At 42.2% G+C, this 15,361-nt stretch overlaps 1 protein-coding gene across 3 annotated transcripts in view; it reads right to left on the bottom strand.

The window, feature by feature from the left end:
- Positions 1 to 15,361, bottom strand: part of ABCA1 (ATP binding cassette subfamily A member 1) — a 147,304-nt gene that overhangs the window by 67,809 nt on the left and 64,134 nt on the right. For all 3 annotated transcript variants that reach the window (XR_010148603.1, XM_001138040.6, XM_016961357.4), the window contains exons 6-7: positions 13,203 to 13,324; positions 10,046 to 10,222 (exon numbers count right to left, since the gene is read on the bottom strand). Coding sequence is in view for 2 of the 3 variants with exons in the window: in XM_001138040.6 (XP_001138040.1) it covers positions 10,046 to 10,222; positions 13,203 to 13,324 (299 nt within the window). In the remaining variant the exon portion in view is untranslated. The remainder of the gene's footprint in view (positions 1 to 10,045; positions 10,223 to 13,202; positions 13,325 to 15,361) is intronic.

The raw sequence follows: 15,361 nt of genomic DNA, 5'->3' as shown, positions 1-15,361 counted from the left end.
CCGAGGTTTGAGAACCAGCACCATGTTCACAAAGCCTCCCTTCCCAGTATGCTTTGCGCCAACGTGCTTGGTGGTATATTCTGTGTCTGGTCCACATACTACAATCTGCTTCAGACTCTGAAGCAGTGAAGAGGCCACTCGGTTCACCTGGCCCTGAGTAGGACCCAAGATGGTGCCAAACACATGGGGTGCCAGGTTTGTCACACCAATTAGATACAGTAGTCACCAAGTGCAGATGTTTCTAAAAACCCCAAACCCAACATTCACCCATTGTCACCATTACCAGTCATCTGTCTCCTGAAGGGTACAAATCAGTGAATGGGTCTGTTGTTTGTATAATATGTCTTCTCCAACTTAATGAATTTACATCTTCAAGGGCAATAGTTTTTCCAACATCTTTAGGACTTTTAGTTTAAATTTCTTAACTCTGGAGCAAGCTTATTCTCCTTCTCTCAAAAGCCCCACACTTCAGCAAAACTCCAGGCACACAGCAGGGCCTAAAGCATGACTGTTTAACCCAGGAATGTAGTTGAGCATGGATGTAAACATAGGTCCTTATTAAGTTTGCTGTGGGCATCAGATTTTTACATTAGCAGACACAAATTCAATGCCATATCTTATGATATGACCTTCTTATCAGTAGTCTGTATGTTGGGTTTGATTGCTTGTTTAATTTGACTGTTTTTGGTTTTGGTCTCTAACAGAAACATTGGCTGAACCCACCCGTGAGTAATAAGGTAGAACAGTCAATGCCATTGTTAGAATCATTTTTAAACTAGTTCTTTATTCGAGATTAAGTGCTCAGCATTTACTAATAATATTGGCAATCTGTAGTCAATATAAACAAATTTCCGTTTTCAAAGGAATATTGGTTGGAGTTACGCAATCAGGCATGGATTGACATCACAGGGTTAACAAAACACACATGATTCAAATTCTACATCAAGTTTAAAGCTTGGATTATCCAGATATTTTGCTCATGACTTAATTTTACTTTTCTGTGCATCCAAAACATACCATAACCTGAAAAAATAAGCCAAAGACTAGAAGCATGGATTTTTAAAAGTTTAGTATAAAAATAGAATACTATGGCAAAAATTAACCAGATTCCACATGTATCAACATTGATAAATCTCAAGAACATAATTCCAAATGAAGTGGCAGGCCAATATGCACACTTATACAATGTGAACACATTTAGGCCAGTACCAAATATTGTTATACATAGAATGTAAGTATACATGATATAGAGGATTAAAACATCCAACTGCAAGACAAGAGTTATCTCTGAAGAATGAGCTAGGGAAACAGAGGTGGCATCAGCTGTACCTGTAATGTTTTATTTCTTAAATAGAACCTGGAGTCAGCATGGCAAAATGATGGATGATGGTACAGGAGTGTTCTTTTTGTTTGTTTGTTTGTTTGTTTGTTTGAAGACGGAGTCTCACTCTGTCACCCAGGCTAGAGTGCAGTGGTGTGATCTCAGCTCACTGAAACCTCCCCCTCCTGGGTTCAAGCAATTCTCCTGCCTCAGTCTCTCACGTAGCTGGGATTACAAGTGCACGCCACCATGCCTGGCTAATTCTTGTATTTTCAGTAGAGGCAGTGTTTCACCATGTTGGCCAAGCTGGTCTCCAACTCCTGACCTCCAGTGATCTGGCTGCCTCAGACTCCCAAAGTGCTGGGATTGCAGGCGTGAGCCACCACACCCAGCCAGGAGTGTTCTTTATGTTATTCTCTGTACCTTTTCTCATGTTGAAACTATTTCATAATTTTCTTTTTAATTCAATGAAAAGATAAAAGAGGAAGGACAGTTGAGCAGGAAGAAAGGAAGGGTAAAGAATCTATGTTGGCCTGAGCACATATCAGATCTAACAGACAGATAACTTCCTTGAATAAAATTAACCCCAGGAAAGAATTCATGCCTTGAAACTAGAACACAAAATACGGTCTGAGAATCATGTGTCTGCACCTGCTATTAACTGTGCTCTCCTGCTCATGCTTACTTGACGAAGGCAGACAAAACTTGCCAAATCCTATTTCCAAAGAGCTTCAGTAAAAAATTCACAGCTTGGAATTCCTACTATTATTTTTCTAACCAAAAACATTCTCTTGGCTATGAACTCATATAGGTCTCCATTGCACCCAGGAGACAAGTGACTTTCTTATACGAAGTAAAGGAAATGGGAAAAAGAAGGAAAATAAAACCTTTAGTGAGGGACTATATTTTCTGAGTTAAGATAACAGGAATTCATGTATGACTCAATATTTTCAGATCATAACTCATTACAGTTAGATCATAACTGTAATGTCATTACAGGAAGAATGCACAAATGCTTACTGTTATTATTCAAAAGCTCCCACCCACTTCTGCAAAATGTGTTCATCACAACATACAACGTTTCCTAAAAGCATGACATTCTGTGACATTAGCCCCAGAAAGACAAAGGCTGTTGTGCCCCATTCTTTCTGGGTCTAAGAGATGGCTTCATTATATTCTTTCCATCCTCATGAACTTATGAGTTAAGTCGAGATGGACTGAAAAATTTTTTAAAGGCTATAAGCTGGCAAAGTCAATTTGGCTTTAATCTTTGAGATGGTGTCTTATTTCAATTCAGTATGTAGCACAGTTCTGGGCACTTAACAATTAGACACCCAGTAAGTGTTTCTAGAAGAAAAATGAAAAAGAAGGGAGAGAAGTACATGAGCAGATAAGAGATGGACTAATGTGAGTTCTGCTCCAAAGGCCATTCACATTCACAGAAATGCTCTGTTTCGTATTCACCTCAGCAAGTCACTCAGCCTGTGGAGCCTTTAATGGCTCCCTTGACTCTGAGGATAAGGCCCTATATCCTCACATGGCTCGTGAAGAAAGACCTGCCTCAGCCGACCTTTGCCCACCTCTGCAGGCATCACGTCTCATCATTCCTTCTCCCATCAAACTCCCCACAGCTATATCTGCTCCATGCTGAACTATCTCAATCAGGTACAGTTCCCCTAAATGCCACCTTCTCTTCCCTCTCCTCTCTGGACCAATGCATATACTATGTCCTCTACCTGGAACATTCTACTCCCTGTTCTTTACCTGGCTGACATCCATTCTTTAGGTCCCCACTTAGAGGATGCTTCTTTCCTGACTGGAAAGACTGCAGTAGGAGGCCCCATCAGGGCCTGTATCACACCCAGCAGAGCGTCTCCTGCTCTATACAGCAGCTGCTCCTTTCCTGGTCTGTCCCACCCATTCCCCAACCAGGACTGAAACAGAGAGGGCTGGACCTTGCACACGACTACCTCCCTGGCCCAGAGCATGGCACTGATTAGGGCTCAGTAAATGTCTACTAAATGAATGAATGCATTTGTTAATCCATTATCACTACACGAAACGAACACTGGAAGATAATATTACAATGCATTAGGAGTCACAGCCAAATAGAAGTAGAAAACACATCTGTGCAATTAAAATGCAACTGAAAATATTTTCAACTTATAAAAATCTCATCTACATCTAAATTTTTCAGGAATTCTATGACAAAATGAGACGTGGGTATACATATATTGGAATAGTATTTTCAACACAATACACAATTTTGTTTTCCTCCTGGGAATGCATGTTACAATGTGTTCATTGAAACATTTCAAATGTCCTTTAAATATCTTTCTAAAGTAGACATAAATCTCTACTTCACTTTGACCATATGCAAAATCCAACTCAGGCTGGGATTAGTATGTTTTAGTTCAAACTGAAAACAAGTAAACCACAAATCAAAGACTATCACCACCCAGGAGTAATTGCTATCTCTTTCTGGTGATTTCAATGACAGTAAAGATTTCCTCTGGGAAACATTTTAATATTTTTTATTGAAATACGAAATTATAAGACTACATTTCTAAGGAATATTCTAATCTTTTAAAAAATAATTCAACAACCTAAATATTAACTTTCAAATTAGATGTGTTTAACGCATTCAAATGCTTCATTTTTTGCTGTTTCTAAACATAGTTAAATACATCTACTACCACATAATTCAGAGGAAAAAATTAAACCTGTATCTTAGATCTGGCAACAATATTCAATGAAGAAATAGTATAACTAAGGTGAAAATGTCTGTATAAATGGAGTTGAGCAGTCATATTAACACACTGCTATATCTACCAGCTAGTGCTCTTCTTTTCCCATAAGAATGAGGTGAACATAGAGTCTGAAGAGTAAATCTACACAGTGTGTCCTTCCGCCCATTACCAACTCATGGGGATTGCGGCTGCTTGCTGGGAGAAAGCAAGTAAACAGGTGGGCAGTCAAATCACACAAAGCCAAACAAAATCTGATACTTTCCAACAATGTCCGGGTTCCAGACAGGAGAACACGAGCAAGTGTTCTCTCCTGCAAAAACCCACACAGACGCTTTAAGGACTACATGTAACAAGCTGAAGTATCTAGCCCTAAAAAGCCGTGAGGCTGAAGGTAACAACAAGCCCCATCTGTATTCTGGGTCCTTGTCTAAGAGTCAAGAAGAAGCTAAATAAAGACCCCTCAAGACAAGGATGACTTTGTTCACTCCTTATCCATCTGCTTCTTCGATCTGTACACAGCTCAGCTGTGACATTACTTGTCTTCTGGGAGCCTCAGGGCACCCTCACTTTCCCTTCTTTCCCTCATGAACCAAGATCCACTTGGTGGGAATGTGCTAGGCACACTGGAAGACACGTGGACAGTGGAACCACTGGTTCCACAAAAACCACTTCTTTTTTTTCCCACGTTATTGAGATGGAGATAAATCTGCATGCCTGGACTTCCAACCTTAAGGATCAGACACCATTTTCACATCACTGAGGCAATGGTGAGTCAAGGACAGAGCCCAAGCCTAGCTCATTCAACCCCACATTCCTCCCACTACAGCCCACAGTGTCCGTGTTGGCAAAGACAGCTGTGAGGGAGCTGGTCGAGAGGTCATCGGTGAAACTGGAACAAGGACAGCTCTCACTCTGTAGACCCAGGACCTACAAAGAATTCCTCAAATTCCCAGACTCAGCCTTCAGCCTGGATCTCAGTGCCCATCAGAATGAAAGCTCCAAGTGCATCACAACTGCCTTGTTAGTGGTCGAACTTCAGTGCCTAGAACAGTGCTGGTATAAAGCAGACATACAATAAACACTTGATGGATTTTTTTCGATGAATGTCTCATACCTTGTTCAGAGATGTTCTGCTCCCAAAGTCACCTCTGTTTGGTTTGTACATTAAAAACCCTAATAGGTGATGCTTATTATGCTTTAGAGTCACTTTCCAAATATGGGCAAGAAAAAGCAGAGAGCTGCAGAGGGGTCAACAAAAGCCAAAGGCACTGAGGGAACACTTCAAATATATGATAAACTATTCCTTCCAATCAAGAAAGCTATAGCAGACTGAATATCCCCTGCAAAGATGTCCACACCCTAATCCTGGAGTCTGTGAATATGCACATTTCATAGCAAATGCACTGTGTAGATGTAATTAAAGTTATGAACCTCAAAATAAGGAGATTATCCTGGATTATGTGAATGGGCCCAAACTAAACACCTGAGCCCTTAAAAGTAAAGAACTTTCTCTGACTGGAGACAGATGTGACAGGAGGCGTCAGAGGTTTAAAGTGTGAGAGATACTCAAGCCACTTGTGGGAGAGGGGTCACATGAAAAGCATAAGAAGGAACGATAGCAATCTTTAGGAGCAAAAACCAGCCCCTGCTGACAGCCAGCAAGGAAATGGACTTCAGTCCTACAACTGCACGGGACTGAATTCATCTGATATCCTGGATGAGCTCCAAAACAGATTCATCTTCAGAGCCCCCCCAAAAAAACACAGCCCCACAAACACCTTGATATCAGCCCTGTGAGCCTCTAAGAAGTAGACCTAGGTGAGCTCTACTGTATCCTGGCTTCTGGCCTTATGAAATAATAAATGTATGTGGTTATAAACTGCTAAGTATTTGGTGACTTGTTATAGTAGCAATAAAAAAAAAAAGTACAATCAGAAGCAAATCAATCTCTCTGGCCAAAATTTGCTGGTCCACTACTATGGCTCCTTCCTGCAGTCCAAAACAGATTGGAGGTTTCTGTGAGACAGGAAGGTGGCCCTCTCCTCGCTCTGGGAAAGGTACATGCTGCTTTAGGAAGGACCCAAGAGAAAGTGAAGAAAAGTTCACCTGCCCAGCACACTCTACAGCAAAATACACCTTGCTGAGCAGCAAGACAAAAGAAGCCCCTGCCAGGTGGCCCTGAGCTCCTCCTAGAAGTTGTTAACTCAACAGTACAAATACAATGAGCGCACTCCATAACAAGTCTCCCTCATGACTAAGTGCATTTATCCCACAGATAATATTTCATATATCCACCCACCTTTGTTCTCATCAAAAGGATATCTTTTGAGTTGAGTCCAGCTCCTAGAAAATACCTGACACATAATAAGAACTGAATAAATATTGCTCAATGCATGAGTAAGATTTTTAAGTAAAAAGCAGAGAACACCTAATGGAAACTGCTCTTAACCCCAGGGAACTTTAAAAACACAACAGCGTTCTGACATCCAGTATTAATTTTCACACAAGGTACGGACTGAGGCATAAATAAGAATCTTTGGGTGAAAAGTCTTGACAATATCTGAGCAAGAATGCAGTTTTTCACTGAAATACTCACCAGGACCACTTCGCTTGGTATGAGTTCTAACACTGATCTACAGAAGAAAACTTCTATCTTTTTTTTTTTTTCTGAGACAGAGTCTCACTCTGTCACCCCGGCTGGAATGCAGTGGAGCAATCTCAGCTCACTGCAACCTCCACCTCCTGGGTTCAAGCGATTCTTATGCCTCAGCCTCTTCAGCTGGGATTACAGGTGTGCGCCACCACGCCTGCCTGGCAAATATGTGTATTTTTAGTAGAGAGGGGGTTTCACCACGTTGGCCAGGCTGGTCTTGAACTCCTGGCCTCAAGGGATTCATCCGCCTCAGCCCCCACAATATGCTGGGATTACAACAGATGTGAGCCACTGTGCCTGGCTGAAAACTTCTATCTTGACGCAACTGTTTTCAAGGACATAATTTCTACTACTCATGTCAATTAAATTATCAACTTCTATTTATTGAGCACCTATTGTGTGCCAGGCCCACACCAGGTTCTTCATATGTGTAACCAATAATCACAACAAAGAGTCAAATATATTACGTGTATATAGAAGAAGAGAAAACTGAGGCTTACAGGGACTAAATAATTTATCCGACATCAATGCTGGTAAAATATTCAAATGCAATATTCAAACCCAGACCCAGCTGACCCTCCCACACTGCCATACTTTCCCCATGTTGCCAAAACACTGCTTTCCAGAGCACCCAGATTCTGAAGGAGGCCCAGGAGAAACTCACAATACCCTTGGCTGGAAACAGGGAAACACTCACGCGCACACAAAAGGAGAAATGTTTCAAAATATGTCTCTCGTGAAATTCCACTTTTGGTACAGAAGCACATATTGAAAGAAGAGTTTCTCTCCCCATCATGTTGGGCTTTGCATCTCCGGTTGCTGCTACTGCTGCACTTCTTGGCACAGTTAACTGCCCATGTGCAATGTCATCACATGTCACATCCATCTACCATCACAAATGTTGAAATTTCAACCAAGCAGCAATAGAAAAAGGCTGCTTAATGCAAATCAAGTATCAGTCCCAGCATTCCAATTAAGGCCCTGCTTAATTCAATAAGTAAGAGTCACATTTCAAAATGTTTGGAAGTCATTTCATCCTAAAGCCTTCCTCAGAAATCATCTTTACACAAAACGATCCTGATCACTCATTCTATTCTAACTCAAGAGCCCCATTTTGAAGAGAGGTCTCTTGGTAACAGCAGAGGGGCAGAAGCAGAACCTGAGTGCTCCACAAACCCGAGATATGCAGAAAGCACCTGGTAGTAGCCACCTTAATCAATACCTGGTCATAAACCAACGCATGCACAAGGCACAACCACAACACAGCAGGATGGGACACAGTGTAGCTGATGGTTCTGAAGGTGCATTTCCCTGCACTCTGTCACGCTGCTAATCCTCCCAGAGAGATACTGTCAGGTTGAAACCTGAGCTGTTAATTATCAGATGATGAGGGCTAAACAGTCATTCTACTATGAGTATAATTCAGGCATTGTGTGAGTGGAGGGATTTTACCAGGTTGTGTACACAATAGGTGTTTAATGAGTAAACAGAAGTGAAATGGAATGAATGGGCACAGCACCGGAACAAATTACAATGTCTTCTAAAAACACCCATCTTTTCCAAAATTTCAATCATTCCAACTGAAAGGGTGAGCATTTGTCATGCAGTGAAGCAGCCCAAAACAGTCCAAGAAAATGGTTTTGTAACAAAGTTTTGTACCATTCATAATAACCTTTCACCCTCTATGATTCACAGCACAAAAAAGACCAACAGGCTGCAAATGTCTGCACAAGTCAGCTTCTCTAACTTTTTAGGCCAGTTACTTAGGGTTGCAAAGATCCCCGTAGAGAAATATACCTTACCTTAAAATTATAACATGGGACCAGGCACGGTGACTCACGCCTTTAATCCCAACACTTTGGAAGGCCGAGGTGGGCAGATCACTTGAGCTCAGGAGTTCGAGACCAGCTGGGCAACATAGTGAAACCCTATGTCTACTAAAACTACAAGAAATAGCTGGGCGTGGTGGCAGGTGCCTGTAGGCCCAGCTACTCGGAGGCTGAGGCATGAGAATCACTTAAGCCTGGGAGGCGGAGGTTGCAGTGAGTCGAGATCACACCACTGCACTCCAGCCTGGGCAACAGAGTGAGACAGATCTCAGCTCACTGCAACCTCCACCTCCTAGGCTCAAGCGATTCTCCTGCCTCAGCCTCCCGAGTAGCTGGAATTACAGGTGCCCACCATCACGCCCGGCTATTTTTTGTATTTTTGTAGAGACAGGGTTTCACCATGTTGGCCAGGCTGGTCTCAAACTGCTGACCTCACGTGATCTGCCCGCCGTGGCATCCGAAAGTGGTGGGATTACAGGCGTGAGCCACCACACCTGGCCGATATAAAAACTTTTTGATGGTCAATCAAAGGTATGAATCCTGAATTGTGTTTCTAAGGTCACATTCTAGGGTACGATCTGGGAACAGGGTCCAGAAACTGAGTATTCTTAATTCTCTGGGAGGACCAACTCTCTATAAAGAATTCGTGCTGCACAAAATCCAAGAGTATTACAATTTCATTTTATTATAATAAGGAACATCTCTTTCCAGGTACATCCTTCCTCCAGGAATCTTTCCCTGGTTTTAAGAGAATCTATCTGGTGAGTAGAAAACCAGAATCCTGGATATTAAATGATGATGTCTGGGGTAGGGAGAGGAATTTCACCAGAGCTCTCAGAACACCTAGAGACATATTTGTTCTGGAACTATATAAAACACTCTGATGACCAAACTGCTCAGGCTCACCAGTATTTTTTGGTTAAGAATGAATGGGTATTCTCATAGAGTGCTTCTCTGAACTATTGATTCCTAGGCTGAAAAAACTTTGTCGGAATTTTTCTTTGCAATGTTATTACTAAATAAGCTAATTAGTGTGGTCTCATCTAATTCCAGGGCCTTCCAACTGTGACAGCCCACAATGTAATCTTTATGATGGGTTTTTAAACATAAACAGATATCCATCTTCCCATCAATGGTTTCAGGACTTTTTTTTTTTTTAAATATGAAGAACTCTGTTTTCAAATGAGCTCTTGCTTAGTATTATAATAGTAAAAACATGAAAAAGCAGGTCTTCTCTGATTGAAACAAGCACAAAAAACTTTTGGCTTAAACTCAGCCGCACCCAGCTTATTCTTCCCATTCACCCTTTGGGAGATGGCCCAAAAGTCTGAAAGAACACTAAGAACACTTAGAATACCACTGAACTAAATTATACCACAAACTCCCAGCCAGCCGTACTTTTCTACAAAACAAAGTCATGCTGTCCAAGGAAAAACCTCCCATTCCGAAAGCATTAGTGCTTGAAGTTTCTCCAGTGAGCAAGTCTACTCACCAGGATTGGCTTCAGGACGTCCATGTTGGAACGAAGTACTCGCTCTGCTGCAGCCAGTTTCTCCCTTGGTAGGCCACAAAGCTCAGAAACTTCTTGGTCACCAAGGTGAATCATCTCTTCTGATTTTGATCCATTGCACAGACTTGTCAAATGTAACTGGTAGCCTTGCAAAAATACCTGGAAGCATTTCATGCAAAGAGAGACAAGCACAAGAGGATTATGAAGATTGGAAGCTGGGTCCTTGAAGTCTTTTGGAGAACTTCATATCAATACAGCTTTGAAGATCTTAAAACAGGTTCCATTGCAACAGTCCAATGCATCAGGTCTCTTTACTGAACCTCAGAACGTATCAAAGCACAAGGCACAATGACAGGACACTTAAAACCTGCAAGTTGCATTAACTCAGTATCTCCCACACTCTTGTCCCTCTTCCAAAGAAAAATCCAGAGTCCAACTCATTTTCTTAAGAGTGGGACACATGATTTGGCAAACAGGAATCCGGAGTCTGAATTCCTGGAACCACTTTTATTAGAGGAACAACATCCTCACTATTTTGCAATTTATGTTGTCTTTAAGTAGGACTGGGCTGAAATATGGGGAGAAAGCATTTATGCTATTTATCTGTAAGTGTAGATATTTAACTAAGACACAGAACTATGTTCTAACAATTTCAGAATTTGGAATTCTCCATTTTACTTGCCCTAGCAGAGTGCCAGAAAGCCAGGCCTCTTATCTCATTGATAGGCCAATTCTAAATCATTCTTATCTTTTCTTTATACCAAACCCACTAGAGGGCCTCTTCTTGGTCATATTTTACTTAATTGCCTCTCTGGGCCTAAACTATTCTACTTCATACGTGGTCCAGTGGACCACAAGCTTTGAAAGAAGAGCCTGTTTATCGTGCTCACTTTGCATCTACAGTGCTGAAACATTATAGCCAGTATTTGTTGAAGGAATGAACAATGCAGACTATTACACCATTACTAACTGTCCTGTTTAAATTGGGGCAGGCTGATGTGCTTGTAGAACAACCTAAGGTGAGTGATGGACCAAAAGCCTCTCAAAACCCATGCAGCTTTTGAAATACTGCAGAACATTTGGCCTACCACGATTCCCATTAAGTTTTTGCTGACTGCCAGAGATACTCAAGCACACTTCAGTTCTACTCGTTTCTTTAACTGGTCCTTGCTGCTAGGCTGTCAGCCTACAGTTAGTGTCTATGTTTAAGAATACTGACAACAGGCCGGGTGCAGTGGGTCATGTCTGTAATTCCAACACTTTGGGAGGCCGAGGCAGACGGATCACCTGAGGTCAGGAGTTCAAGACCAGTCTGGCCAACCAACATGGTAAAACCCCGTCTCTACTAAAAATACAACAATTAGCCAGGTGTGGTGGTGCATGCCTGTAATCCCAGCTACTCAGGAGGCTGAAGCAGAGAATCACTTGAACCTGGGAGGGAGAGGTTGTAGTGAGCTGAGATCATGCCACTACACTCCAGCCTGGGTGACAGAGCAAGACTCCAACTCAAAAAAAAAAAAAAAAAAAAAGAATACTGACAACGGAGGGCCTTTGTTGATGTCATCTTCTGCCTCTGCCCAATCATGCTTTGTTCCCTTTCCTTTCCTTACACAAGTATTGATCCCAAGAATTTTTCAATAAATGTCTTGTATGCTCAAAAAAAAGAATACTGACAATACAGAAACTCCAAGGACCATCCAAGGACCATCTCCATGCTTAGGATGCCCCTTATTTTAAACTGATTAGATGTGACAGATATGAAATTGGCAGGGGGCAATGGAAATTATGCTAAATGCAACTACTTTCAAAAGCCTGATGCCTTTGGCCCATCTCCTAACCACACAATTGGTAAACACAAGGCATGTTTTCCTAGTTTCAGAAGGGCAAGCAGTAAGCACATTTTTCTAATTTTAAAAATTCTAGATCATGTGAAGCAAAAAGCTTATTTTCAAGAATAAACATTTCCACTACTTCTGCTTCTTGTAAAGACAAGCTAGTATGCAGACATGAGATAGGGGAGGAAGCAGTTCCCCTTTCTGCCAGAGAATAAGCTCAAAAAGTGTCTCTGAAAAATCAATAACCATGCAAGCTGGGTCTGGTGCTACCCACTGCACAAGAGCTGTCTAATAATGATGCCAGAGGAAGTTTTCTATGATTCTAAAGTTAAAATTCAACATAAACACTAATATTATTTCCTGATTTTATAAAATTCTTTTTTTTTTTTTTTTTTTTTTTGAGATGGAGTCTCACTCTGTCAGCCAGGCTGGAGTGCAGTGGCGCGATATTGGCTCGCTGCAAACTCCGCCTCCCAGGTTCAAACGATTCTCCCATCTCAGCCTCACGAGTAGCTGGGACTACAGGAGCATGCCACCATGCTGAGCTAATTTTCATATTTTTAGTAGAGACAGGTTTTGCCATGTTGGCCAGGCTGGTCTCGAACTCCTGACCTCAAGTGATCTTCCCACCTTGGCCTCCCAAAGTGCTGGGATTATAGACGTGGGATTATAGACCTTTGAAGTGATCTCGTCCATCCCACCTGAGCTTTGTGACACTAGTCCGTTCATTTCTGTCTCCCCAGTGCCATCTCACAGAGCTAAAATTGGAGAGATTTAAAGCCTTATTCCCACAAGCTGCAGGGACTGATCTCCTATTTAATGCAAAGCAAGCAACAGTTCTCAACTCAGTGCCACTGCGTCCAGCCCTGATTTTATAAAATCCTTAAAAGTCTCCAAATACACCCTTGTCTAAAGTCTCCTGTCCTCAATTTTTTAGACAGAGCTCCTCCAGATCAATAACCCTGAACCACGGTTATTGCCTCAGAACTGTGAATATTTTTTAAGTTTAACTCAACTTAAAATGTATCCCTTGTAGGAGGAAATCATCACAAATGCCAAGTGATAAGCCAGAAATCAATTTTATTTTAACCAGCTGGCCCATGACGCCAGGTTGCATATTCCACTCCTGGATGGTTTGGCAATTCCTGCCTGAATAGGGAAGTAAAATTAAGTGAAGTTGTATTCAAACTACCTCCCTCCCCTTCACCACCATTACAAGGACAAGGGTTTATTCATTTCTTTCCAGTAGCTGCACAACGTAATTGCCATCAGCCCTACTGAGGAAGCTGGAGGCGTCAGCTTACCTTGTGGAGAATGACATCAGCCCTCAGCATCTTGTCCACAGTAGACTTTGGGAGAGAGAGGTTGTGATACAGGAACCCAGAGAAGGTTTCATTGTCCACTAGGAAATCTTGAAGCTTCAAGTCTATTGAGAAATAGTGTTTTATTTTTATTTAGTAAGTAACTCCAAAAAAAAAAAAAAAGTGGGCACAATGGGACAGTGGAGAAACGTTATCATAATATTGATGATCAACAGTTGCCTGGCTAAACACACACAGGAATGAGATAGGGGAGCATCGCCATATCAGGAGAGGCATGAAAATATTGCTTTCTGGTAACATGTTGAGCCACACTCAGCATGTGCTCCTCAACTCAAACAGTGTGATGGTGCTGTTACACACACACACACACACACACACACACACAGCCTTTCCTTTTTTTTTTTTTTATTTTGAGACGGAGTCTCACCCTGTCACCTAGGTTGGAGTGCAATGGTGCAATCTCAGCTCACTGCAACCCCCGCCTCCCGGGTTCAAGAGATTCTCCTGCCTCAGCCTCCCGAGTAGCTGGGATTACAGGTATGCACCACCATGCCTGGCTAATTTTTTTTTTTTTTTAATCTTTAGTACAGACAGGGTTTCACCATGATGGGCAGGCTGGTCTCAAACTCCTGACCTTGTGATCCAACCTGCCTTGGCCTCCCAAAGTGCTGACGTTACAGGCGTGAGCCACCCTGCCAGGCCTTTCTTTGCTTTTCAAGCAAGAAGTCAAACCTTTGAAATGATCTCACCCATCCCACCTGAGCTTTGTGACACTAGTCCGTTCATTCCTGTCTCCCCACTGCTGTCTCACAGAGCTAAAATTGGAGAGATTTAAAGCTTTATTCCCACAAGCTGCAGAGACTAATCTCCTATTTAATGCAAAACAAGCAATGGTTCTCAAACTTAAGTATGCATCAGAATCACCTGGAGAGCTTGTTAAAATGCAGACTGCTGGCCCCCCCCACCACGAGTTTCTGATACAGCGGCCCTGGGATGCGACTGGAGAATCACTTACAGGTGATGCTGATGCTGCTGACCTGGGGACCATGTTTTGACAAACACTGGCAGAGTGCATTATGCATATCAAAGTGCCTTCACAGACATGGTCTCATTTTCATTCCAAACATAAAACATGTGATACAAAGCTCTAAAACCCAGGTCTGCCAGGCTTTAGGAAAACACATTAACATATATTTAAACCATCAGCCCTATTAAATGATTTGATTGCTAAAGGATTTCATACAGAATCTCCCTAAATAATAGGCCCTCTGGGTACAGTTAGAAAAGGCTTCAATCCAGTGCAACAAAACAGAAAAAGCAGCACTAAGAATCCAGAATTTTAGTTTCTAGAGTTGGAGGCTGTGTCTGGTGGCGTCACTGCATACCTCATGTCATCTTTCTGAACCTCAATTTCTTGATCTCCAAAATGAGAGGTTTCTGACCAGATGCTTGGTAGGAGCCCTATGACTCTGAAACAGTATAGTTTTCCCTGACTCATTTCATTTGGCTGTCTACCTCTTCTCCTTCCAACCCACTCTCCTAACAGCCTAACTTCTTTGTAATAAAGATAAAACCAGCTCATCAGGACCACATGAACTGAGCCCACATGGCCAGGCACTAAGCAACCTCTAGAGGGCAAACTTTGCAAACTGAAATCATTTACCAGAAGAGAAACAGGTTTGATCTGAAAATGGGGCTACAGTGTGAGGCTTAATGAGGACAGGAGTTAATCCGCGGAGCTAAGAGGGTCACATGCAGAGATAAAGTAACAGGAGGGCCTGACAGCCCAGCCAGTCTCTCATAAATGCTGTATGATCCAGGTGTATTCTGCTTTAGGCAAACTTCAGTAATATTGAGTTATATAGACAGAATAAATTGAGCAAGATTTACATCGCTAGAGAAATGATTCACTGCTACCCCTCTATGGCTAGCTCCTACTTATTCCTCATGACAGCCAGTAGCTGTTCTTAGGCCCAGTTAGTGTCCCTCAGAATCAGTGCTCCTGCAAACTGCTACCTACCTGATGCTTCCCATCACATAGGACTCTACACTGTTAGCATCAGGCTCTCTACTGCAGTTGTCAAACCTCAGAGCACCTAAGCTTCATTTAGGGAGCATGCTAAAATGCAGTTTCTTGGGCC

The sequence above is a fragment of the Pan troglodytes genome, chromosome 11 (assembly GCF_028858775.2).
Source record: "Pan troglodytes isolate AG18354 chromosome 11, NHGRI_mPanTro3-v2.0_pri, whole genome shotgun sequence".
NCBI classification, from domain to species: Eukaryota; Metazoa; Chordata; class Mammalia; order Primates; family Hominidae; genus Pan; species Pan troglodytes.
This window is presented reverse-complemented; position numbering and strand designations above follow the sequence as displayed.